The sequence below is a fragment of the Apis florea genome, unplaced genomic scaffold, assembly GCF_048593485.1.
Source record: "Apis florea isolate Af1SG1 unplaced genomic scaffold, ASM4859348v1 contig_3696_pilon, whole genome shotgun sequence".
Lineage (NCBI taxonomy): Eukaryota > Metazoa > Arthropoda > Insecta > Hymenoptera > Apidae > Apis > Apis florea.
In genome coordinates this window covers 2,237,688-2,264,368 of record NW_028256809.1, presented here as the reverse complement: position 1 = coordinate 2,264,368, position 26,681 = coordinate 2,237,688, and the positions used below count along the sequence as shown (strand labels likewise).

Sequence of the window (26,681 nt, the reverse complement as noted above, 5' to 3'; positions counted from 1 at the left end):
TAAAAAATGCTTTTTGAAAATCTCATTTCTTTTGTATTTAGTTTACGCAATAAAATTGACATAATTTTCGAATGATTAATGAACCATATTATTAACGAAAATATTGGACAAAAAATATGAATATATTTTAAAATATAAACTGTAAATTATTTAAATAAAAATCTAATACTAAATATAATTTATTCGTCTCCCCAATTTTTATTAAAAATAAATTTTCTCATTTATTCACCGTTTTATAAATGATCCATATGATATTACAAAAATATATACAAATTAACAAACAGGAAGATTAAAAAGATATTGCAAAGAGCACAGAAAAATATAAAAAAAAAAACATTATAAAAAAACATAATAATACTACAACAGTAAAAACAATGAACTTAACATATTCAACATGAATAAATAAAAAGACATACATTATTTTCTTGTTTTTCGCATTTATCAAACAGTATTCCATATTTACTCTTTGAAATATTTTTCTCAATATTTTATCTCAACATTTCATCATCCCCATAATATACACGTCATATTTCATTTCTTGTTTAATATTATCCGTTATTTCGTGCACGAATGCAGAAAATTCGATAAATCTAACTCGAAGAAATTCTTCAGTATACCTAAAATACATTTTAATATCAAGCTTTAATATCTTTTCTCATCCATGCGACACGAATTAAATCCGAAAACTCTGGTGACCTCGTTTCCTGAATGGATCTTCCACCTATTTTTCACGATTGTATCGACCATAAAGGGATTTTGCAAGTACTTTTTGCAAGCTACGTGGTGAACAGTAATGATGGATTCAAATTCAAAGAAATTTACTTCAGAGGATTATTATTTAGAAATAGTAAAATATAATTGTTCCTTTTGGTAAGTTATTGATAAGTATTTGATCCTTGTAAAATGTTAGAATAAGTTTCGAAAGTATAAATAAAATTTTGAATATCAATAGATGACCTTGAATGACTTTAGAATATTTAGATTGATGAACTCGTATTGTTAGAAATCTATTTAAATAAAAATAAAAATATTGAAAAATAAAACAATTTTAATAATTTAGAAAATAATGGATCGCTTCAAATGGAACATTTTATATTATACTCATTTATACTCATACTTATAAAGCAGTTATTGTTATAAAATAAATCGAATTATAAGAAATCAAAAAGAAAAAAAAAAATTATAAACAATAAATAGAATTACTGTAATTTTATTTTAATTCTCGAACTTATGTTCTCAAAAATAATATTCGATTTACAATATAATTTCATTAAAGAAAAATAAAAATATTATTTCATGAAACAGATGTGTAATATCATTTATTAATATACAATCAAATTACAATATGGAAGACCTAACTATGTTAAACCTATGTTAACCTAACCTAACCTAACTAATTTACGCTCGTTCCCATCACTACCGAACAAGAACGCGCTACTTTTACATTTATTAATATACAATCAAATTACACTATGGAAGACAATATAAAAAAAATTGGTTTTAAATAAATCGAGAATTTCTAATAAAACTCCACCAATGTTCGATCCCAATCGAAAGTATCCCTATTTCACGTTTCGAAGTGAAACCATCTGTTAACCTAACCTAACTTATTTACGCTCGCTCCCATCACTACCGAACAAGAACAAGTGCTACTTTTACAAGAATGCAACGCGATTCGAAACGAATGTGTAACGAGATGGAGGAATCGAGGATTCGTCGTTGGCAGTGGGAGTTAATTATAGACATCGGGCGCATAATTTCGGCCCGCGTTAAGTTTATACTCATCTGTCACGCTCTGAAAAGGTTCATTGCACCCGGGGGTTAGACCGTGCGCCGACTGATACGGCCACAGTTTGCGAATTTGCAATTAAATGTTTCGCCCTTCGTAACTCGTTGCAGAGAATTATGCTAGCACGCCTTTGCTTGCTATAACTAAGAGGGAGGGGGAGAAGAGGGGGTGGGGTGTGCACGCTTTGATCTCCTTTCCCGCGCTTAACGCTTTGCCTGGCGAAGTTATATTGCGACAATAACGCGAAATTTTGCTTTGTTATTTTAACTGCCAATTATTCTTATGAAGTTTAATAACAAATATGTTATTTTGTCTCTTTATCTTGGGCATGTAGTTTTTTTACATTTCTTTGAATGCGAGAAAAATGTTGTTTTAGATTATATAATTTGATTATGTAATTTATTAAAGGAGCAATAATTAATTTGAGATTAAAACTATTGAATGAAATGTTTGAATTGATCAGGGAGAAAGTTTTGAAAGTTTAATAACGAGTATGTTGGTAACTTTATATCTTTTCATTCTGTCAATAGATTTGGGTATAAACAAAATTTTTAATAAATAAGGATGATTTAAAAGATGAAATAAAAAGAAATTATTGATTATTCGATCGGAATATAGAATTTTGGAGATTTAATAATGAATATAACTATTATATATAATTTTGTGTCTTTTAATCTTCCATAAAAGTTGAATTCTTTTGAAATATAAGAGAAATATTAATTTTAAATATTGAAGAAAAGATGCTATTAAGCGAAAATGTTAGGAATTTTTATTTGAATTTTGGAATATTGGAAGAATTTTATATGAATCTGAATTTTATGATGTTGATAAAAAAAATTTAATAAAGAACATATTACAACTAATTTTATGCTTTTTCATTCTTTCAAAAAATTTATCATGAATGAAATACCTGAGAATCTACAAAAATATCTCTTATTAATCATTGCAAGACTCACAGTATACACTGAAGAATTTAACCATTAAACTGATTCTTAATTATCCTAAAATTAATTCTCTTAAACTATTATACCATTAATCATTATTCGATAAAAATAATTTAACTTCACTATTGATAATTCTCAACTAAATTAAAAATATAAATTCTGTAAAATTACAATTTGCAATTTACAATAAATCAATATTTCTTATATCAAAACATTTTAAATAAAATAATTACAATACTTCAACAATTGATAAACTTTGTCATCAACTTTATTAAAATAAGAGAACGAAAAAGTGAAAAGATGAAAGAGTATATTTTGACAGATCTTAATTTGATGGCTAGAAGATTCGATCCAAGCATTTTTGCCCATTACTCCACACCATATGCACGACGTGTATATGGCCCATATGAAATGCATTATACCGAACGATCGATTCCGTTGCATATTCAACGGCGCTCGAGAGAGAGAGAGAGAGAGAGAGAGAGAGAGAGAGAGAGAGAGAGAGAAGCGGAGAAAGCTAAAGGTGTATTGTTAACGCGCGTATAAAGTGCCGCGTGCTCGGTAAACATATCGGGAAAAGACTACTGGGTCACGATGTCTACTGCCTTTTTAATCAGGTGCATTATCACCGTCGTAATTTCCACGCGAAATGCGTTCTAATGTATTAGCGCGATGATTTCCGTTTCCGTTGCGAACCCGTGCTAAAATTCCCCGGGGAAGTGGCCTCCTCGAACACGAAGACGTGTGAGATGTAAGGAAGAAATTTGCGGTGCGGATCGGGAAAGTGCTGGTTATACGGAAGCGGGTAAATGGAAACCGATGGAGTAAAATTTTTCACCAGCGAAACTGGTGCTTTTTGAGAGCGAAAATTATACGTGTAGTTGGATGGTAAAAAGACTTTTTCTTTTATTTTTAATGGAAATTTTGATGTAGATGTATAATTGTTACATTATTCGATGGAATAAAATTTTAAATTAAATAGTTTTTAAAGTTAAACTATCCTATAGATAGGTATAAATTTTGTAGATAAAATCGTAAGAATAATCATAAAATTTCAATAGCTAGAATATCGAAGTATGAATCTTGAATCAAGATATAATATGAATTTTATTAATATCTCACAAGGATCTCGTTGGAGATATATTTTGCTGCGAATTCCAATAAATTTGCATATTAAGTATTAATGATTAGAGAAAAAGATTTTATGAATGAGAATATGAAAATTATATTGATTTTCAATACGAAAAGTATCTCTTTTGATCTCTTGAATTAATTCTGAATTGACGTAACAAAAATTGAATTTTTTTATAGAAATATTTTGTAACGATATGTAATATCAATAAATTTACAATTTCAAAGTTAAAAATATATAGGATATTAACGATATAAATTATATCTTCATAAATTATATTATAATATTATGTTAAATTTTAATATAAAAAAAAATGTATTTTTCATATAACGATTCGTATTAATATTTGAACATCAATATATGATATATGAAATTATTACTCTGTATATTATCTGTAAATATACTCTGTATATTTGTTCATAACTTTATTAAATTAAATAATAGCGGACATTTAATATCACAAAAATATTTGAATACAACAGTTTATTTGTGTAATGTACAACATTTATAAAAATAAATACGAAATTTGTATGTTTTGTATATATATATTAATTTTCATTATTATTTAATTTTTTTTTATTGTTCAAAAAGACTATACGTATCATACAAATTAAATATATATTTTTAATAGCAATATATTAAAAAACAATCAATAAAACTATTACAGAATAATAATCTCACATACATATCTAAATATTAATTCGAGCCATTTTTGATAAATTAATCTAGTTTTGAAATGTAATATATATATTTAAATGTTATCATTATAAATGTTATCGACAAATTATTAAATCAAGTAAAACTTTTACAAACGATACATCAAAAGCCAATTAAACGAATTGCACAAAGAAGTAATATAAGCAGAGATATCTTTCGAGAAGAAGAAATAGAAGAAAAAAATATAAAAGAGATAAAAGACGAAGAAAAATGCTCCTGGTAAACAATATTCTGCTTGAACGTGCCAGAAATGTTAATTTTCTCGCGGATCATGCACACCATTAAATGAGCAATTCTCTGTTTCGTTTTAGGGAAAGAGGAATCCAGAAAGAGAGTCCACGTTTCAAATGCAAATAGAAACACGCCTTACTTTCGAGCTTAGCACTTTTCAGAGGAACTTTCGCGTTCGATAAAGAGTTCCGAAAAGCAATTTGACGAGTTGCAGCGACGCGGTGTGGCGCGTCTTGCAAACAGAAAGGAATAAGTATGACGCGAATGATGAAGACGAGCCACAAATTATATGTAAAAGGGAATTTCACACTTTACAAGTTCCACGGGACAAATTGTGATTAAAGTTGTGTATGCTACGAATTATATTTGTGTCTTGGGCTAAATTTCTTGCTTGCTTTGAAGACAATTGTCGTGATGGAAATTATTTCTTCTTTGAAATATTTTAACGAGATAATTAATAGGTTAAGTTAATAGATTATATACAGAATATATTTGTGAGTTACTTTTGTATGTATCTTTTGAAATATTGATTTTACAAACAAATACAAAAATTGTTATACAAAAATGTCGATTAAAGTTTATTTATTAAGTTATAAACAATTTAATTTTGTGTTAGATAAAGTTAATAGAGATAGTATCACATCTAATTAATTTCATCCTTATAATAATTCTTAACCGACATTTTTATATATCAATTTTTATTTATTCTATAAAATTAACACCTTATATTATTATTATAGCATCATTATTTATTGATTGATCACATTAAATTAATATAAAAATTAATAAAAATTGGAATACATTATTTAAGATATAAAGCTACAAGAAAAGTTAATAAATTTATTTAAGCGTTATGTAATATTATTTATCGATATTAGATATTTAATGTAAAAGTAAAAAAGAGATTTATATATTTTTGATAAATATTCATTTTTCATTAGATAGTTTAAATTTTTGAATAATTCATTAAATAGTAGAATAGTAGTTGAATAGGCAATTTGTGTAGAACAACTGGATCACACTTGTGATCATCTATAAGGAAACAATTCCCTTTTCTTGATGATTACTGATTACAATTAGCAGCTTAAAGAACGTAGAATGTAAGGTTTTTATACTTCGTATTTCCCGTAGCTATTCACGAAAGGGATAGAGAAGGATGTATACACAGATAGACAGGTAGATAAAGAAGAGATGAATGTGCATATAGAGGAGAGTTTCGAGTGGTCTTTTTCCTTCGTGGCCTGATTCAACTCGCTTCACCGTTGCAAAAATAAAAGAATGCAAATTTAATTACCGGAGTACTCGACAGGGATACCATTTCACCGGTACATATACCCATGACATTTCCCGAAATTTTAATTGAAATTAATCTTGTCACCATATTTCACCGTGTTCATCCCTTTTTGCAAGATATCCCAACGTTGGCCCGCGTGTAATGTTATTATATAATATTACGGTGAACAAGAATGCCAAAGTGATTCGCGTTAATTGACACGACAGCCACGATATAAATGGATAAATTACCCCTTTTAGTAACGCTTTAATTTTTTTCGCCCTCTGAACATCGATTTAATTATTCCTTCGTTCTTCACATTTAAAGGTGGTGCAAATACATAGTAAAATGAACGAAATTCAATTTAATTTTGATAATATTTTCGTAATTTTTAAAAAAAAAAAAAAACTTTATTTCATATGTAATTAATAAGTAATACAAATATATTTTTGTCTCGTTCGTTCTTAAAAGAATATCGTCAAAATTGAAAGAAATCCATTAAACTAGATCCGGATTATCAATTTTGTAATTGTAATTTTAAAATAAAAAATAAATATAAAATACAAGAAAAAAAAAAAGAAAAGAGAAAATTCTCTCTAATTTTTTCAATTATACACTAAATAGTTGTTATTTCCGCTCGAATAATCACGAATGTACGAAAAAAGAGAGAAAGAAAAATCAAATTAATGCGTTACAGTTTGCGGGGCTCGATTCTTCGCGTGCGTGAATTCACGCGTCATGCGAGTATTATGCGTGCCCTAACATTGGCCGTAATGGATTAACCCCCTTTCGGATGAGCCTTTCATACAGAATCGTATTCCGAACGCGATTCTCTGTTGCATGGAAGAAAATGTCATCCATCACTGGGTCTCGAAACTGCTCGCTCCAATGTGTTCGAGAAAAGGCTTGACAGACGAACAGGATTCGTGTTCAACATAAGCCGATTTGATAGGGAAAAGAAGTGTCTGTATCCGTTTCGCAGCACGTACAGTTAGAGATACGGTTACTGGAACGAAATTGTACAGAGTGATTCAGAAATGCACGTCTATACTTTAAGTGAATTTTACATTAAGTTAGGATGAATAATTGTACATAAGATAAAACGAATCATATAAACATATATGTCAATTTAATTTTTTAATTATGTATGTCTTCAAAAAATATAAATATTCAAAATGCCCGCCTTATGCTTTAATAGAGCCATTTTTTAAATAATATTAGCGAATCGATCGGTTACATTTATAAGTAATAAATCTCTTTTTTTTTTTAATTTTATAATTTTGCGTAAAATAGAAACAATCAGATGATTTTGAAATTTCTCTATTTCATTAAAATTTTAAAATTTTTATCATTGTGTAAGAGAATTTATTAATACTGATCATATTTTGATAATTACAAAGATTTGATAATATTAATTACATTGTCTAAATAATCTTCAAATAATCACATTGTTTATTTGTATATAATAAAAATCTAATGGTTGAAATCAGATTACTATATCAAAATTTTCTTTAATCATTCATGATTCGTACAGAACATACGTACGAACGTATGTCGTTCTTTATTCATTTTAATGTATTTCATTCTTTGAAATATGGACATGTATTTATGAATCACCTTGTATATATATTCGGTTCTTCAAGGATAAGTAGTATTAGGCTGTCACTGAACAGACAACGTCGATTCTACTAGAAATGCTAATATAAACATCTGCATCTGTTGACTTTTAAATTTTTATTTATTAGCTTTTATTAGCATTTAGAAAATTTTTGTGTCAATTATTCTTTATAACTTTTTATTTTTATTTAACGAAATTAATACGTATTTAACGAATTATCACGAGTTTGAAAAACATATAGAATTAAAGAAAATCGAATAATCTGATCCCATATATTTTTAGAATAATAACAAATAACAAGAGAATTAAAATTAAAGGAAAATTCTTGCATAAAAATGATTAAAAAGATAAATTTAAATTGTGAATTCTTTAGATTTTCTTTAGATTTCTTTTTTGTTTATGCCAATTATTTATAATACGAATTTAAATTCATCTTTACGAATTTTTAATTTCTATATTTTTTTTTTTTTTTTTGAAAATAATTCTTTACTCTATCAAAAATGGACGATACGTGGAAGATCAGATCTCAAGATTTTCTAGAGAAATTTTATAACATCGTTACACCACCACCAAAATCCATTTACTCCACGATCAATTGCAATTCCATTATCAAAAAATAATTTCTCGAATCGCAATTGAAGCGCTGTCGCGAATTCCAAGCAGCAATAATTAAAATAAATTCCCAAGATTGTTCGAGAAATTTTCAAGCAAATTGTGAAGCGTCCTCGTATCCATAAAATCGGGAAATGTATACGGTGAAAAATGGGAAGGAAAGAGAAGAAAAAGAAGGGACGATTCACCGAGAAGCAGTGGTAGGATACCACTTAGCAGCTCGATGAATACGCGCCACACGAGGAAAAGGTTGGGAAAGAGTGGAAACGGGGATGGAACGGAAGAGCGTCTCCTGATTTTGCATTTTTCATTTCAGGTTCCCTTCGGATGAAAACGCATTAACTGGTACACGAATAGAGCGTGAATCATGCTTACATTCCACGCGGACCAACGGTGCATGCAGGAAGCAGTGGACTCGAAATAATAATAACAATACAAACGGCAATTTGTGTACACGGTTAAGCAAGAATGTGGAAAGAGGGGCAAAAGATATATGATTAAATTTTTTTATTCCCCTTTTCAACATTACTCCATTTGCCTGATGTTCTATATATTGCATCGTATATTGGTGACTTTTGATGTTCAGTGAAAATAGAAAATAGAATTTTAATCAAAATATATCTTTAAAATAATAGTATTCTTTTGGTATTAATACGTGTTATTAAGTAATTAGAATTTTTAAATATAACTATAAATTTTTGAAATTACAATATAATATAGAGTAGAACGATTGAATATTTATAATAATAAAATATGTATAATATCCTTAAATTTATTCCTAATTTATAAAATATAACAATTTGAAGAAAGAAAGAAAACAATCGATCGTTCACAATCAACCACAACGAATAAATATTTATAATAAAAGCGGTACATCGATATCCTTAGTTTAATATAAATAAAAAATGAAGCAAATAAGATTATTTGAACAGAGAAAACAAAGGGATTAAATTTCTCGATCTTTCTTCGACTTTCTTTTACTCCAATACAACGAGATGTGAATTTAAGTTAATTAAAAAAAAATCGATTGTCACGATTTTAAATTCGAGTGTAGTTTCACTCCCTTTCTCCACCTCAATATTTCTCATCTGTGCTATTGATCATTCCGCCGGCAAGATTGAAAATGTGTCTTCCCCTCGTACAATTTCCGCCACGTCCTCGTTTTCGTCTGGGACATCTTTTTGTTAATTTCAGAAAGAATTGTCCCGCGAATTTTTACAGGGAGAATCGTGACCAGAAAGCAAGGCGATAGCTCTGTTGACCGGAATAAAGCAGAAGAGGAGGCGAAGAAGGAACGGTAATGGTATTAAAGATCGCGCTTGGCTGGGCATCGATGTCTGATTAGTTATTGACTTGTACCACTTCTTCTTAGTTTCCAACGGGAAATCACCGCTGTGAGAAAATCTCTGTCCGTGCAACAAATTATTATCTAATTTTGGAATTATTTCTGCCACTGTAGCGTCCAGCATTCGTTTCTTTGCCAAGATTTTGTTCTTCGAACAAATAAATCGATGGATAATAGTGGTTGTTGAGCAATTAAAAGAATTAAAATTCAAAATTGTTTTTTTCGGTCAGACAGTTAAATTGTTTTATTGAAATTATTTTATATAATTTCGAAATATTTTATATTGTTATTTTCTTCCTTTTGTAATTTGTAATTTCATATTAATTCTCTATTTCATGTATTATTTAAATGTTTATTCTACTGTGTGTTAAAATACGTTATTGGATTATTCGGATAAAGATGGTATAATGTGTTAATATATCTTTAAAATTAAAAATATATTATAAAAATATGTTGAGGCTTATTTATTAAATTATAAGCAATTTAATCAGCAATAACGATTAATGATAAATAACTAACAAAAGAGAAATATTAATTTCCAAAAAACGAAGGAAAAAGCAGAAGTGAAAACACTTCAAAAAGAAATTAGGCACACACTTTCGAAATGAATATTACACACGCTCGTGCGATACACCGTTAAATTCTAAAGACTCGATTTACCTGATAAATTAATTTACCTGAACACTCCAGAAAGAAAAAAGAACACTATCATCGTTTTCCACGTGTCAACAACGATCCTAACAGATCCTATCCCACATCCTATCGAACAATGGGCCGAGACCCGATTTGATTTTCGAACAAAGAACGCATCCCCCCGAATCGAAACATCAACAACCCACGATCCCACAATCCAATGGAACTAATTACTAATCACGTGTCCGCCGTTTAATCGTGTTAATTTCGGACTAACCGCAACGGCCAGACAAGATTCGTCGGATAACCGTGTTTAACCGTGCGAATGTGATCCGCGACGTTTCGTTAATTGCCTCCGCCTTCATTTCCTTCAATTTTTATCATTTTTCCCGGCCACGGGATGCAATTCGCAGCCGAATGCCCGTGGGCAAAGGGTGGAGGAGGGAGGGGAGGGTGAAAACGTTGGAGAGTCAAATGGGGGAATGTTGAGGGGAGGAAAAAAAAAAAAAGAAGAGGGAGGAAAAGGAAAACAAACGAGAGGAAAAAATTCACGAATTCGTGAGACGTGTTGGTTTATTTCATTTTGGGTGGAAAATTTATAGGCACAGAGTGTTTGGATCGATCCTTTGGAAGATTTTGAAAAGTATCGAGAAATTATTATTATTTGGTTGGTTTCTTTTTTTTTTTTTGGTAATTAAACGATATAAGTTTTCTAAATTTCGAATTGTCTGACGGAATAACGCGTTTTGATTTATGTGTATTACATTGTGCATTAGTCGATTTAAAATAAAGTCTGGTCAGAGAAGTGATTCATAAATATATTTCTTATTCTTCGGAGGAAATGATATTTCTTGCTTTTCTTGCAGAGTGCATGCTTCACCATGTTCCACGACCAGTTTTTTCCCTTCGAATTCATTACTCTGAATATCGGAGCAAATAACATATTACACTCTTCTTATGAAACGAGATGTAACAAATATTTGAATCAAAGTTGTAAATCATTCAATGGATATGGATATCATTTGATAGAAGAGATATTTAAAATAAAGTTATATAAAAGACATATATATGTATATATAAGGTCAACGTGGTAGGTAGCTTTTTTTTATCTTTTCAAATATATCGTAATGATTTTATATTATATTTTGAATTTACAATTTTATCTTTATTTTATGTTAGCTCAATTAATCAAGATTATTTTATCACGTTGTATCGCAATGAACGATTCATTTTAAAAATTTTATTCATTTCCTTTCAAACTTTCGTGAATATTTTTCATTAATTAATTTCCAAGATATTCGGCTGGATCGATTCAAATTGGACGGGCCGTGTCAATCGAGGGAGGGGGAGGGGGCAATGGTTGAATTGGCCGTTTTAATTAAATCAATAATAAAAGGATAAATAAACTGCGTGATTCCGCGCGGACGAGTCCCCCTCCTACCTCCTCCTCCTCCTCCTCCCCCCCCTCCGCCCCCGATTTTCGCGCGATGGAACTCGTTACACGAGTCGATGATGATGATTAAACGGGAACGGCGTTGAAGTGTATCCGATATACCTATATAAATTTTTCATATATCAACCCCCGATGGATTATTGATTCGATGATTCGCGAGTGATTATTAAAAGCACGGGGGAGGGTGGGGGGAGGGGAGGGGGGAAGAGGAAAAATATCATCGGGATCCGCTCGATTTATGCATATTAATATTAATATTCGTAATTCACGAAATGTGGAGGGACACACTCGAGATCCGATTTATTAATATTTGAATATTTCCACCATTCGTTGATAATTCACATCGGTGAAAACGATCGGTATTAATTTCGATATTTATGTAATGTTTAATTAAGAGTGAAGATATTTGATTCTTTCATTCGGTTCAAAGTGTGTTTTATCGAATGCTCGGAAGTTTAATTTATTAATATTTGTAATCTGTGAACGGGGAACATTTTGAGTAGGTATTTAATTGTTCATCGTATCATTATATTTCACGGTTAATTTATCGGTGTCTATTTATGATTATTCGTTATAAGACTTTAATTTTATAGTTATATACACATTTTAAAAATAAATTGTTCTATCAACAATAAATGTATTTGATCCTTTAGTTTCAATTAAAAGTATATATTTAAATATTAATATTTAAATACGATAAAAATCATCATCAATCGGATAATTACTAAAATTCAAAAATTGTTATTTAAAATAAGCTGGTTATTTAAAATTTGTAATTTGTAATTATGAAAAAATTGTTATTAATAAATTTGGAAAATTTTTTCTTTTTTCACTGTATAAAATATATACACTGTGTGAAATATCGAAAGTAAATGAGGGACTCACCTGTGCATCTGCGAGGATGCGTCGCATCAAAGCCAAGGTGGGGTGCGTTGTGAGGTCATCCTGGAGGGCAAGTGCTTCACCTTCTTTGTTTAAGCGGTTTAAAGTATTGAGGGCTGAAACAGAATACAAACAACCTCATAACGTCATCTGGCGCAATGGATATAAATAAAAGAGTATATCAGAATAAAAGATACATATCGCACACTTGTTCCAACATAATTTAAAATTTACAATTTTTGATTTATTGAGATATAGAAAAAAAGAAGGAGGAAAAAAAAATATTGTTGCCTTTTTAATATACTTTTTCAATATGATTTTATTATGAGATATTTTTATAACGGATCAAATTATTTGAAGTCGTTTTCTTTTAAAATTAAGTAAGTCTTTTCAGTTTTTATCGTTGCAGCATGTGTGCACAATACGAAAGAGATGAGAAATACAAAGAATGAAGAAAGCAAAAGCGAAATTCTACGTACAAATTTTACTATTTTCTCGCTACTTTTATTTGAAATGTAATAAATTATAAGTTTTACAAATTTCATGGTAAGATTCGTAATAATAAAAAAATTGGTCTTTTAATTCTGATTTTGAAATTTATTATATATTTCAATATTTTATTTCGATTTAAATGAATTTTACGAATCATTTTTTTTTCAAATTAATAGAGGAGAGGAGAAATTTTTCTGAAATTTAAAAATAATTTACGCTGTTTTATAAGAATTTAAACAAGCGAAAAATTCAAACTTGGAACTTCTTCAACCCTTAAGTGAACTTCACAATAACCTCAATCTAACGTCCCAATTTCCAGCATTAAGAGACTTTAATTATTTTCCTACATTTTTTTTAACCTTTAAACGATTGCAAAAAAGCATCGCCATTCTTCTTTTTATCGCATATAGCGTTATATCGAGAGTTCATTTCACAGATTCTTTCGTTTCTTAACTTCAAAATAATTAATTTTTGTAACATTATTGCATATTTTACATTCGTGTTAACTTATGGAAAATAAATTATTGTATATCTTTAAATATAATAGCTAATATCAATAAAGAATTAATAAAATAATTAATATCTAGAAAATGTTGCAAGTATATATGATAACAAAGTAATTTTTTTCTTGTCTTCCTAAAAAATATTTTCATTTAAAGTAATAGAGATATTTTTTTTATCTCAATATTAATTCACCATGGAGCAATAAGTCTTCTTCCTTTATGGCGAAGCCACAGATGTATTTTCATATTTTATGCTGATTCAAGCCATTGAATTGAATCAAAATAAATAATAATATCTAAGGATACTAAACTTTTATTTATCTTTTTTTATGTTAAAGCTTTGAATATTAATTGGGTTTCTAAAGCAAAGGAAAAAGGCTTCTAATTTGTCAAATTATTATATTATTAAGACTTATGAAAATTAATTTTTATTCGAAAAATTTGAAAAAAATTTCCTTCATCCTATAATTGCGAAAAATATTTATTAATTTCTCATAAAATCGATCAAACCGCTTTAATCAACCGTATCTATCGAGTTTGTTAGTCAAAGGTTACCACGAAAAACTCGATACTAACTACAAAGTCTTATGAATGTTCAATAAAGCAAAACTTTACTGAAAGTTTAAACGATCATAAATAATTTCAAACACTTATAGATCAATGAATTTCACTCAACATGTTGTGCCCGTTTAATTAATAAAGTTTATACAGGCTTTTGTCGAACAATGATTTATAATATAGTCCATTCTCAAGAGATTTTCAATAGATTAAAATAGATGCCTTATTCATATTTTATATAATGATATATTTATAATATTCGTAAAATTTACTCGTAAATTTTTGTTTGTTTCATTTCAAATTTATTATTTCTATTATATTTACACTTATAAAATTTCATTAATTCAATAATTCAATAAAAACAGTCTAGATATTTAATACAACATAATTATTGATTGAACAATTGTTAGAATCTTTTATTTTGTATGTATGTAATAATAGTTTGTTCTATAATTTATGTTTTGAATTATAACATTTATAATTATAATGACACTAATAACATAACAAAAAGTTTTCATGGAATTTTACCATTAAATTATATGAAAATTGCCTGTATTTAAATTTAATTTATAAAAACGTACGAACATAAATTACCTTACAACCAGATATTTTCCAATCTTTTTTTCAAACAACTTTTTTTCCTCGTTCATTCTCATAATTACACAGCAATGTATTTTTAGCAGAGCGAAATAAATATAACATTTCACGTTTTAATAAAAGTTTTTAATAAATACGAAACATTTAATGAATCTTTAATATTTTCTCAATATTCGATCCAATAAATTACAAGTTATTTTCATTGAAATAAGTTGGTAAGTGTTGAAAATTTTATCACTACAAAACTTAATATATAATCTTTAAAGTTCTTTTTAGAAACGAGAACAAATATTATTTTACCAACCAATTTATAACAAATTACATCGAGATTTATTTATGCATCTACATAAAAATTTGAACGTATAAGTAAATCTAGAGAATGCGTATCTTTCTCAAAAACATTGGATGAAAAATGGACGAATTTGCTCCCTCCTCGCGCAAATTTGAAATCATAATCGAGCCAAGGGCATGGGATCCCTGCCAGCAAGATGGCCGTCGTCTCGTTCATCTCGCATTACCTTTACCGAAGTCGTTGCTGCGACGGGATAATTGAATTCTCGAAGCATGGTGCTCGTGGCGCGAAGGTGGAAAGGCCCGAGGGGCTGCCAAACTGTTATCGACAAGTTCGTGAGAGAAGCTCGTTTCGGGTACAAGGGCAGAGGACGTGGCATCCTTTTCTCACACGTGCCCTCGTATATCGGCGTCCGACTTTCTCTCGAATGCGCTTTGATGTGGAAGTCGTGCGAGGGAGAAACTTCCGGTTCGAAATCGTTCGAGACCGTTTGACTCGTTTCGAAAGGATTTCCAAAGCGTTCAAAGTGATCACGACCGTTTGTGATTTTCCATCCTACCCGTTCGTGGTGGAAAGTTGCAAACGCGTGATACTTCGTCGTATAAACTCGTAGAGAACTCGATTTCGTCGTTTCAGATCCCGCGATTCTAAAATGATCTTTCTGCGATTTTCGAAGGAAATTCGAGGCAATTGAGATTGCGAGGAGAAGACTGGAAATTGATATGAATATTGGAAATACTCAAAAAATCGATCGAAATAAGGTTTAGTCGGTGATGATTTCAACTTTTCCATTTGTGAAAATTTTCCTCTTGGCTTTGTTAACGTGTTTGTTAGCGAAAAACGCTGGCCAATCACAGGGCGTGTACTTGAACGAACAATCGAAGTAACATGTGTCGAGTTCGACGATTCGCCAACGGTTCATATTCGACATAATTGGCGTGACAAATCTATGTGCTTTGTGTTTCTTTTTTTTTTTATTAACAATTGGTTGGAGATGAAAATTTTTGTAAAAATGAAAAAGTTGCTTGAAATGATCTCAGGAAATTTATTTATATAATTTTTATTTTAATGAAACTTTATCTGTATATTTGGAGCATTATGAATTATATATAAAGTGTTTTTCTTTTCAAGTTTCAACATCTTTTCGTATTTTGAATACTGAAACTTTGGTAAAATTTTAGTGAAAAATTAGAAAATTGAAATAGATTAGGTATATAACATTAAATTAGAACGCTGAAATCGAGTTAAAAAGTTAAAAGTTAGGTGGAAGTTCGAAATTTTGGATCGAGATGAATAAGGCATTTGAAGAATTTGATATTCAAATAAGTTAGAAACTTAGAAATTGAAATTGATTGGAAATATGATGCCAAGCTAGAATATTAAAATCTGTTGGGAGTATATGGGAATATGGGAATTGAAATTATAAGAGAGTTCGAAGTTTTGGTAATAGAGATGAATTTGAAGAGTTAGATATTGAAACGAAATTTGAAGGTAGAAATGAATCGAAAATTTACAGTTTTGAAAGTTGAAATGAATTAGAAATGTAATATCAAACTGAAACATTAAATTTAGAATTGAAGTGAATTAAAAATATAATAATAAGCATGGACGTTAATTGCATAAACGCGAAAGGAATGGGAATGGAAATTATGAAAGAGTTTAAAATTTTGAAAATAGAGACAAATAGTGCATTTATGATGGATTACACTATTAAAATAAATTGTAAATTCAGAATTTATAATTTTAAAATTTAAATATGTAATTATGCGAGAGTTTATAAATAGAATTTTAAATATTGAAACAAGTTAAGAGTTTAGAAATAAATTAGAAATAAATTGAAAATTTACAATTCTGGGAATTGAAGTGGATTGGAAATATGATATCAAGCTAGAAATAGCTTGGATATGTAATGTTATGAAAAATTGAAATTATTGAAGAGTTTGAAATTTTAGAAATTAAAGTGTAATAGGGCATTTGAAGGGTGAAACATTGAGTCGGAAATTTAGACTAAATTGAAAATTCAAAATTTTGGAAGTTTAAAATGAAAATAGGATATTAAACCAGAACACAGAAATCGGTTGAATGCGTAGGATTATGGTAATAGAAATTACGAGATAGTTTGAAGTTTCGAAATTGGACATTCAGAGGTGAGTTAGATATGAGTTAGAAAATTTTGAGAAATACATTGAGAATTTGAAATTGAAATTGGTTGGAAATTACAATTATTTGAGAATTTAAACTTTTGGAAGAGTGAAATTCGGTGGATTTGAAAATTGGAAAATTGTTAAAATTTGGTGAATACGGTGAAATGGGTGAAATTTTTGAAAATTAAGTAACTTTTTTATCATTTATGTTTCGAGAAGTTATTGCAATAATATTATTGGATTCATTATTTTGTAATACAATAAAGTATTCATTGTAATTAGAAATACAAATTTTATTTATTTATTTTTTGTATAATAAACGAGAAACTAAAATAATATCAAAATTAAAATATTTGGATAGTTATCGTACTTCATTAACACGTAATTGTATTTTAGAATTATTGAAATTACTTGGAAGTTTAATATATTTGTGGAAAATTGGAAATTTAGAGAATCAGATATTGAAATGAACTCGAAATTACTGTAAATCCAAAGCTAGAAACCAATTCTAGTTATAAACGTAGAAACTTGGAAATTTGCAGGGCTTGCAGAAAGTAGAATGTATAGAATATATATATATATATAGGGCTTCGGTTGAATAAAAAATAAGTTGGAAATATCTATTTTTGATTGAAATTGGAAAACTAAAAAAAAAAAAACGAATATTGAAAGCAATTAAATATTTCAAAAGTCAAGTCAATAAAAAAAAAATTGTATAAATTGAAAAAGATAGAAAAAGACACAAATGTAATAATGTGTAACAATGTGTATAAAATTTAATTGTAAATTCTATGTGTTTCACTATGAAGTTTCTTATTAATATTATATGTAACAAGTATATATTCTTTGTAATTTGACGTATAAAATTTTGTTAATAATTTACATAGAGATTAATAATAAAGTAAATTTGGGAACATTGAAAATCCAAATTTCATTAAAAATTTTCATACATGATATTGAAATGAAGACAATGATATGACATACATATATATAAAACTGAGAATTCATGAATAAAATAAGGTGATGAATGATAAAAGCAGTTCATAAAACAATAAAATAACAATTACTTATGCAAATAATAATCGACATAATCGTATGATCAAAGATATTTTGCAAATATCTGAAGGAAATTGAGTATAAAAATATAAAATAAATATAAAAAACAAAGATACAATTTATTCCGATTCATTTTGTGATTTTTTTAAAAACCGGAGAATTTATATTATTATAAAAATTTGAAAATATTAATAATAATTTAAACTATATTATATTTTTAATTGCAATATAATGATAAAAAGTAAAATAGTATCATAAAGATACTTGATATTTATTATTGAATAATAAAATAGATTTTAATCTGTATAGAAATCTGTAGCAATGTATCTGTTGCTAAGGGAAACAGTAAAAATATAAAATATCCTTATTTTTCTTCCTCAACTCCAATCTCAAATATAATTATCAAGTATTCAAGTATCATAAAATTTCTCGATCGATCATCCAATTACATTCTATGAATATTTTTCGGGCAAAGTTTCATCCCGTGGAAAGATTCTGACCTCTGGTAATTTCATTTTCCACCTTGTCGGACGAAACAAATAATTCACAAGGTAATTGCATTAAGTTTATCCCGCTCGCACCTACGCCCTAGATGTAACATCCTTTCATCAAGAAGTTGCTCGTACCGAGTAATTAAGCGACGAGATAAGAAATTCGTTTCGTTGCGTGGAGCGCAACGAACCTTTAACATTCTGGCTTAATTAATTTTCAAATTCGAGCAATTACAGTATGGCCGAAAGCGAACAGCCGCCAATTACACGTGCAACGAAGTTACTCGAGAATTTTCTCTCGCGTGAAAAAGATTGTCGTTTTTGACAAGATTGAAAATCAAATGTTTATTAATATCTTGACTTTTATTCCTGTTTTTTTTTTCTTTAAGCACGATAATATTTTTACCCGTTATTAAATAATAAGATTTGGAGGATATTTTTGGATTTAAATATTAATATCGTTTCTCAGGAAATTAAATTTCGTATTTTCAGGACAGCTTGGAGTAAGTTTTAAAAAAGGAAACTGTAACGTTTTATTCTATGGATTCGAAGATGCTTGGATCGTTAATATTGCATGGAAGTATCAAATAGGAGAATATTTGTTGTACGATATTTTGGTTAGATCACGTTTGCATCGAGATTTATAAGAAATTTTATATTTTAATTTCGTTAAAGTATGAATTAAAGTTTGCCGAAACTACGGCAAATTTTATTCTCTAATATTTTGCCACAGCAAACTTTATCTTTTTTATTTGCAGCGAGATTTACGTGATAATTCTACGTTTTTAAATAATATTGACTTTGCCATCGTATGGATTCAAAAATTTCTACGTTTTAAATATTAACATATTAACATTAAATATTATACGAACTATTCAAAGATTGACAGCACATTTTCATATGATATTTCATTTTATCGTTGTATCTGAATTTAAAAATACATTATTACATTTTCTTATATTTTCATAAAAATATTAGAATATTTGGATTAGACTTATCCAAAATATGCAAAAATTTTTTTTCGGTCACATTTTCCCCAATTTAACCGATTAATTCCAGTTACTCGTCTATTATTGAGTTTACATTCCACAAATAATAAATAGAAAATTTTAAATTTTAACAAAAAACGACTATTAAATCGAATTGTCCACCCATGTGAACAATGTCACGTGTTATACGTGAGATATACATTAAGAAAATGAATCGTCAATTAAATTAGTAATAAATTATTTTTGCCCATAGAAAACTTGGAACAAGTTTAAAAATCATGATCCTTTATTTTTATTTTCCATCTATATTCCTTTATAACAGTTTCTCGTTTGCACTTAAGTAAGACGGCGAAGTACACGCATCGGGTTACGGTCAGGCATTAAAGCACATAAAGGACTTACGTAGGCAACCCTCCCAGTCGGTATATAGGTCTACGTGCAAACACGCGAGCACGTTAAGTGCGCTTGCAGCACGAGGTCGGTATGAGACCAGCAGGGAACCGCGAAGGGGTTAGTCTGATATATGGGATAGCCCGATATTATACGGCTGTGCACAGCCGGAGGAATATTCTTTACGATCTTTCATGGAAAATGAAACCTATTCAATACTTCAAGATATGACGAAAGGTGAATGGTGAACTTTTGGCGCGCGATTCAAACGGTGCACGTTGATGGAAGCTGTATTCTGATAGTATCTGACAGTAATTTCAGCGTTTGTTAATATTTAGTATGCAAATGTTTAATGTTTCGTTTGATACGAAAACAGAATTATTGTTTGTAAGAGAAATACGATATTTTTTTTTTGTAGATTCCAGTTAAATAAGTGAAGGAATGTTTAACGTGACCATTTAAATATTTGCGAATATTTATGCAATTTTGGTTATGCGATTCAATGGTTTTTTCTTACATGAAAATTACTAAATTAATAAATATTCGTATGGAATGTATATTTTGTTTGATTCGAAAACAGAAATGGTTTATAAAAGAAACAAAATGAATGTTTTTTTGGAGAATAAAATTAAAGGATGGATCATCTAATTTGAAAATATTTTTTATTACAGGAAAAGAGGAGAATCTATTTATTAAATCGAAATATATAAATAGTGAAATATTAATTAGATTATTATTATTCTTAAATAGAATAAAGTTTTTATAGATTTAAATTAAGAAATTAAGGCAATTACAACTTAATTATTTCAATTATTTTTACTATATTAATACATCGATTAAGATCCTTTTTTATTATACAAGGATCTTCAAGAGATGACATTGAAGTTTTTCTACATTATTCTTTTCCTTTTTTAAATAAACCTCTTCGAGGTTATCTATTTACGTGTACGCTTGTGTACATCTTTTATCCATTTTCTCCTTAAGCTTAACAAAATAGTGATGCGAAAAATAAATTGAAAATTAATTAAAAATAAACAAGAAGGCAAGAAGAAATGAACGTTACTTTTTCAAAATCGTATCGAAAATAATTAAAAATCTCCATCAATCTCGATGATCCATCTTATACAACTCCATTCCATCTCTGATAGAAACAAACAACATTAATCATGAATATAAATAAAAAAAATACGATGATAGCGACAATATTAAAGTGAAATGAATTAAAAAGAAAAAAAAAAAAGGAACAAGAAGAAAAATTAGAAAACATAATAAATCAACAAAGCGACAATTACATATTCTTTCCTCCCAACAAAGAACGCGATTCTCTCGATTTCTCGCAAGCGATTCACCCCTTTTCTTTTTTTTTTTTTTTAGAAAAGCCACTTATTAGAACAACTCCTCGCAGTTTCACCACTGCGTCCACTACCAAGTTTATCGTGCTTTATGAGGTAGCAACGGCCAATCACCAAAAAAGCCCCATGTGCACCGCGTATGTAATGTAATCCCTGTGCCAATTTATTTTCCCCGCAAAACTCACCTTCCTCGAAGGGTTGCGCCCGTTTAGCGAACGCCCTCGAGAAAACGCCGCGCGGCTTCGAGGCATCCACGCCGTTTTCTACGGCTGCGCTCATTTTTCTGAGTGGTCCTTCACGGAGCTTGTATTGCCGGGATGGATAAAGGGACCATCTGAAATTGACGTGACACTCTACATCTTTGTCTAGAAAAACCGCGAGGTATACGAAGCGAGAGCTTTAAATAGGAATCTCCATTCGGCCCTGTAATCATTTTCTCACTCAATTAATTAATTGATCGTATAAATTCTGAGAGAGAGACAGAGAGAGAGAGAGAGAGAGAGAGAGAGAGAGAGAGAGAGGAAATTTCTTTGTAGACTATTTATTCAAAGAAAGAGGAATGAAAAACTTATAATTCGAAAGTCATTTGAATGGTAAACGTAATATGAAATTATTTTCTATACAATTCGAAAGAACGTTGGAATGATTAATTATGATTTATTAGTTTATTACGAATAATGAGGCATGTTTTCTCTTATTTATTATTCCTTTTTGCATCATTTACCATTTGAATTTCCTAATTCGTTTCATAACAATGGAAAAGCAACATTTCCTAAGCACGATTTCCAGTTAATGTCCAGGAAATGAAAAAATTAATTTCGTTTCACATATATTATTTTCAATTACACGTGTAATCTATTCTTCTCGTAACAATGACTGCAATCTATTGCTCTGCTACGTGTCATCTTGCCAGACAAACAATGCGTTACATTACATCACGATGGATATTCGCACAATATACCCGTTAATTGCCATTCTTCAATTAAGAATTTCTACTTTAATTAAATGCAGATCATCTGATTATGGGGAAGGGATTACAACGAAGAACCGTCAAAGATGGAAAGTAACAAAGGGTGAAATCATTGCGTTCTATGTTCTCTTCTTTACGTCATTTAAGTTAAATAAGTCGCCTTCATAAATTTTCATACTGCAAATATTCTACGATTAATGAAATATCCTTGCAAAGGTAAAACTTGCTTACAAAGATATCGCTTTGTAACGATAAAAATTAATAACTTTAATATTACTTTTACTTAAGGGACAAAATGTTAAATACAGTTAAGAACACTAATAAGAATTTTATCACTAATAAGAAATATGATTATTGATTGATAAAAGAGATTTAATTTAACGAATATATAATCCTATATAAGAAAGATTCTTCAGAAAAGGAGATCAATGGGTAATTGTAATTAACAGATAGCCTATGATACTCAATGATTTAAATAAGATTATCACTTTAATTATATTTCAACATATATTGTAGTTAAATTTTCATTTTATTATTTATAGTTCTTTTTTTATTGCTATGTTGATGGATTAAAACAAAATTATAACTGAATTATAATAAAATATTTAAAACCGATATATCACACAATAAACATAAAGTCGAATAGATGTCTGAAATAGTTATACGAATCTCTAAAATTGGAATTATGTCAGAAACCACATCTACTTCTAAATAATCTGATACAAAAATTTGTAATATATAAAGTTATAAAAAATATATCAAGTATTTAGACTTAAAATTTTCCAATAAAAAATTAAATTGAAAATATTTAATCGATCCTGTATTTAATTGCTTAACAATTACGTGAAACTGACTAATATTTACGTATAGGCTGAAAGCCTGATAAGTCTTATTTATCGACTAGTCGTAATCATTATAATACAAGCTTTGACAATTTATAGCTATAGCTAGGAGGGGACAACATCCCCTAAAAAGGAAGCTTATACCTCCCCTACATTACGAGGGCACTGTGTGCATTTCGCTCCCCCCTTCGAGGAGAAACACGATATTCGATCGTCATAATTTATGATTCTCGATATTCGATCGTTCGATAAATCTTCGTTGCGTACGGTCAAATTTGCTCATTGATTTATATTTAGCATTTGGAAGTCACAGGAAGAATAGCTTAGAATCTAAGGAAAGAAAAATTATTTATTTTCTCTTTTGAATTGATAAATAATGCATAAGCATTTTTATAAATTTTTAACTATTAAATTATTTAACGTTTTGTAATCAATACGTTTTATGCATTTAATTTATATTTCAAATTTGCCGAGACTTATTAAAAGAAATTTTAAGTTTTATATCATGTTTGCATTTTCGTTTCTTCATATAGTATGCATAGTAATTTAACAAATTTTAAAATGCTTTATTGCACAATATTAATATTATTTTATGTAACAATCTGTTTAATTAATATTTACAGTTAGACATTCATTAGTGATTCACGAAATCACATGATCATTTAATTATTCAAACAATCATAAAATAGCCATACATTATATGTATATATAATAGTAATAAACATAGTATAATAGGATAAAAATTGTTCAGATGATTATAAACAGTTATCATCAATAATAAATGAATGAGTTATATTAATATGGCAATAAATAAGTCATAAATAAGAGAACACGAATTTAATGATAATTTAAAGAGCCACGAATAGATTAGAATTAAGGTGAATGGAAATAAACGTTAGAGCAAATATACAAACATGTTACAAAATGGGCGAGTAATTTCGATTATTACGGACAAACGGCTGCTGTTGTCACGTTTATTCAAGCCGTAGCTATTTCTAATGTGCCACGACCCCCCGGAGTTCAATTCTGAAATGGACATATACTGGTTTGCCGATCCCTTTTGTCAAACGGAGGGAGCGCTCGGTGGATGACAGTTTCATCTACAGAATCGAGACCAAAGCTTGTACGAAATACCGATTTCTCTTCTTTTTACCCGATAAAAATTTTGTCTGGTATTTATCCATAAAATATTATATGTTAAATGTACATATAATATAACAAAAATCTAATTTTTAAATGTTTCATAATTACGAATATTACATTATAAAATATAAACCGAATACTTAAAAACTTTATAACAAAAGTTTTTTAATTTTTATTCAAAAAATGTTTTTACTCTTCTTTATTGTTATTTCTATGAAGATGCATTACATTATGCTATTTAACCTTGTATTCTTGTTATTATTATTTACTTTAACATATACAATTAACAAATAAAATAATTTACAAGAATTTTCATAATATGCATAAGTATATCTAGACAACATAACCTCAAAGTGTACACAACTCAAGATATTAACATATTAAATATAATTTCGATTGAAGCAGGTAGCATTTCTACGTGTATACAAGAAGAAAAGAGTTTACGTTAATAAAATTTAAGAAACTTTCCTCTCTCGTTTAACGAAAAAGCACAAAATTCAAAGTTCGAACCGAACGAAAGGAAATATATATTCGATTCTCGAGGACGAAACAAATAATCTCGACCGCGAGGTAAAGGAAGGAAAATCTCGTTAGAAAATTCCATTTTTGCGCAAACAGCGAAAAGCTCACGCGTATATATACGATTCCACCGGTATCCATGCTATTCCATCGACTTGTGTGGAATGCAAGTTGCGACGTCGGATCCTTTCTCTGTCAAAACTTTCAGAATGGATGATAATTCTTGAAACAGAAGCACCTGATATACGTGAACGCGAGGCGAAAACTCGCGAGACGTAAATTTCGTGGATTGGCTTTATACCAGTTCGCTTGTACTTCGTTGCCGGGGGATTTGAAGTGTAAAGTTGCTTCTTTGTCAATTCATCTGGATATACAGATATACAGTACGTGCGAAGGGTATGAAGGAAAGATTAACGAGATTTCCCCTAGGAATCGATGTACGTATTGCATTTCGAATAAGAAATCGTGAGTTTATTATTAATTTTTAAACGATTTATTTATTTCGTTAATCCTTTCGTCGTAGATATATATATATATATATATAGATGTACTTTAATGCATCAATATTAAAAGTTTTTTCTATCGTTTTTCTGTTATTAAATTAATTATATTAAATTTTTATACTCATAAGAGAGTACTACGAAATGATATAAAGTTTAATGTATAAACTTGTATACCTAATTAAGTAGCATGGAATTAGTATGTAAATAATATACAATGTTATTATTATCTAATATTATTGTAGTTATAAATACACACATATATGAAAGTGTAATAATATTATATTGAAATTATGTAACATTAACAGCAAGTAATTAATATTAAAATAACGCAATAAATACAATGATTTACATTATTCTTCCTTTGTGTGTAAATAAATTGCATACAATAGACTATATACCATTATTATTCTTCAGATAGATAAAGTTTTACGTATAATTAAAAGGCAAGAAACGAAAAGTTAATTTTAGTTAAACTTATTTCTATCTCTTTTTCACAAATAGAAAATATAAATACGTATAAAGCAACTTAATATGTATAGAAAAACTTAACGATGCATTAAAAATAGGAAATTGCTAAAGGATAAATAAATTATCAAGTTTAAATTATTGACAAGTTAAATGATGAGTTAATACTGTTATTTTTATTTATCCTTGAACTTTTTATAGTAAAAATATCAATATTTTTAAATAGGTTAACAAACAATTATTGATATGGATTATCGAAGCAAGGAAGTGAACTTTAAAAAGAAAATACTACTAAAATAAGATAAATGTATATTCTATTTGTGTAAAATATCAAGTTTCTATTTTCTCACATAATACATTCTTAAACACAAAAAAAAGAACAACCATGCTGTACAGAAGTTTGTTATTACAATAATTAAAATAGAAGAAAACTTCAAAAACTAAAAGCAAACTATTAATTATTATTGCTTTAATAAATATAACGAACACATTGTTACACGTATTCGCATTCTAAATTTATTAATCTTATTACAGAGTAAAAAATTAGATGAAAGTTACTTGATTTCATTAATAATCTAATCATTTTTTTTCTACACATAGAAAAAGTATTAAGATGAACTTTATTTATTTTTTTTTTCTTTTTAATGGAATGTTTTATCATTTCCTTAACTTATAAAGAAATTTCAAGTTTATATCCAATTTCAAACGTCATGAAATATCACCTTGCAACGAAGGTTTTAACTTTT

At 28.7% G+C, this 26,681-nt stretch overlaps 1 protein-coding gene across 8 annotated transcripts in view; it reads right to left on the bottom strand.

The window, feature by feature from the left end:
- Positions 1-26,681, bottom strand: part of Liprin-gamma (liprin protein kazrin) — a 157,065-nt gene that overhangs the window by 48,584 nt on the left and 81,800 nt on the right. For 7 of the 8 annotated variants that reach the window (XR_015294281.1, XM_086914691.1, XM_086914695.1 and 4 more), the window contains 2 exons: positions 21,679-21,827; positions 12,633-12,745 (listed from right to left, as the gene is read on the bottom strand). Coding sequence is in view for 7 of the 8 variants with exons in the window: in XM_086914691.1 (XP_086770817.1) it covers positions 12,633-12,745; positions 21,679-21,772 (207 nt within the window). In the remaining variant the exon portion in view is untranslated. The remainder of the gene's footprint in view (positions 1-12,632; positions 12,746-21,678; positions 21,828-26,681) is intronic. The other variant, XM_086914697.1, reaches the window with a different exon arrangement.